A 1,887-nucleotide genomic window follows, 5' to 3' on the forward strand; every position below is an offset into this window, starting at 1 on the left:
TCATATATCCCCCTTAAGAAAATCGCCACAGTCCCCGAACTCTCCGCGCAAGAATCTTTCGCACAGCTGCAGCCGATAAGCAGGAATGTCACACTTGCTGAAAGTGAATGGATCCTTTGCATACAAATGGTCGATCGCTTTAAGCACGAACAAACCACAGTCGAACCTGCATAACAACGGTTGTATTGAGCGAATCAAATTCATACCCTAGAAAAATAAACATTTAAATATACTGACCCATTGGCCTGTTGTGGGAAATTGTCCATCTGAGCATATTGAAAATGGTCTATATCACAGCCCCTTTCCTTGAAGTACTCCTTCAACAACGCTACCTGCAAGTGGTTAACATTGACAGGTTTAGGAAACATAATTGTTATACGTATAGATTTATAAGTAGGAAAACATTGAAGATGCTAACCCACTTACGGTCAATCCTCCTCGTTCCTGGAACTCCATTCCTTTACACGAATTGCATTCGTGGAAGATTTTGGTGACCATATCGACAATGAGAAGAACCCAGTGGCTGTCTTGACATAATGGTAATAGTACTATTTGTACTGCTTCTAGCTGGTGGTCTATAAGTCTACCGTGGAGAGCGTCCTTCGCCGTCTTCCACTTTTCTACCCTCAGCTCCTCAGTCACTTCGGTCCCCACTGCAGTAAGAGTTCCCTAAAAAAAAGGAATTCAATGGGATACTACAGATATAATCTTATGTAAACTGAAATGTGGGATGATAGAAATTACACTTACATGTACCACCGAAGGAACGAAGACAATTCCGCCCCTAGGATCTACTAACCCATCCTCGTTGGAGGACTGTACGTGCTTCCCATATATATCCACGATCTTCAAGGAATAGAAGTAAATGTGAGATGTGAGGTAATGTAGATTTTATTGATAAAAAATGACACTTACAGTGCCAGTCAGGTATTGTCTGACATTCCAAAGATGTTGTAGGTCTTCGGCTATTACGTGTACATCATCCTTTTCCATGAGAATATCACTGCAGAATTGTATTAAATTGTTAGTTAATAATTGTAGACACCCCATTTTGACCGTGCCCTAAATTTTTCTTGTTTATGCAAAACCCCGTCGAATCAATGAATTAGGGTTCCAAACTTCACCCTAAGCTAGGTTAGGGTCTCGTCTAGCTCCCCGCAAAATTTCGTCGAAATCCAAGCGCGTTTACCTAGTAAACGAGTCAAGCAATGTCCGTAGTGTAAACCACAAAAGGGGGGTGGATTATCCTAGATGGGGCTGTCCAAGGTAATAGAGGGGGTGCGAATTTGGCATTTTCTTATATAAAACCCGTTTTTCGTTACAAACAGAGGAATTCATTTTTTTCTAAAAAAAATTCGTTCGAAAGAGAGAAATCCTCAAATATCAAAACCCAAACCCTTTTCTTTTCTTCTCCGATCGCACCTCTGCCAGATTCCGGCCAATGTTTTCCCTCCAATCGCACCTTCTTCTTCCTCTCCGATCTCCTCTTCTCCGGCAAATCCACCTCCTCCGGTGAGCTTAAGTTCCGGCCAAAACCCATTTTCTCCTCTCCGATCAAGCTCCAACCAGATTTCACCGGATTCTGGCATAGCTCCGGCCGATTCATCTTCTTCTAGGTATTCTCTTTTCCTTTTTGCTAATTTCTGCATTTTTTTTTCTCTATTTGTTTCTCAACTCAAACCCTCGGATTTTCGCTCGAACAGATCTAACAGAGGGCGAGAGAGAGAGAGAGAAACTCATTTTACTTCGATCTTCTTCTCCGTCCAGCCATCCTCACCTCGCACATCTTTTATCTCCTTTCCGGTGGATCTTTTCTTCTCCGGCTAACTCTAATGGATTCCGGCAAGCTTACCTGTGCTCCAGCTGATAGCCGGCTAGCATAATCTT

The 1,887-nt window shown here is 42.6% G+C and overlaps 1 protein-coding gene across 1 annotated transcript; it reads right to left on the reverse strand.

Moving 5' to 3' along the window:
* On the reverse strand, positions 1-1,589 carry LOC143888826 (ubiquitin-like-specific protease 1). Its single transcript, XM_077393222.1, has 6 exons — positions 1,423-1,589; positions 916-1,003; positions 751-846; positions 427-669; positions 238-332; positions 1-166 (listed from the first exon to the last, which is right to left on the reverse strand). Exons 1-6 carry the CDS (start codon positions 1,587-1,589, stop codon positions 1-3), a joined length of 855 nt encoding a protein of 284 aa, XP_077249337.1.
* Positions 1,590-1,887: the final 298 nt, after the last annotated feature.

The sequence above is a fragment of the Tasmannia lanceolata genome, unplaced genomic scaffold (genome assembly GCF_043159265.1).
Source record: "Tasmannia lanceolata isolate RefF3 unplaced genomic scaffold, GAP_Taslan_0.1 ptg000012l, whole genome shotgun sequence".
Taxonomy (NCBI): Eukaryota; Viridiplantae; Streptophyta; class Magnoliopsida; order Canellales; family Winteraceae; genus Tasmannia; species Tasmannia lanceolata.

Coding starts and splice junctions, on each gene's coding strand:
- LOC143888826 (XM_077393222.1), bottom strand. CDS start 1,589: ATGCCAGAATCCGGTGAAATCTGGTTGGAGCTTGATCGGAGAGGAGAA. Junction 1,004..1,422: donor TTGGCCGGAATCTGGCAGAG/GTGCGATCGGAG, acceptor ACAATTCTGCAG/TGATATTCTCATGGAAAAGG. Junction 167..237: donor TTCCCACAACAGGCCAATGG/GTCAGTATATTT, acceptor GTTGTTATGCAG/GTTCGACTGTGGTTTGTTCG.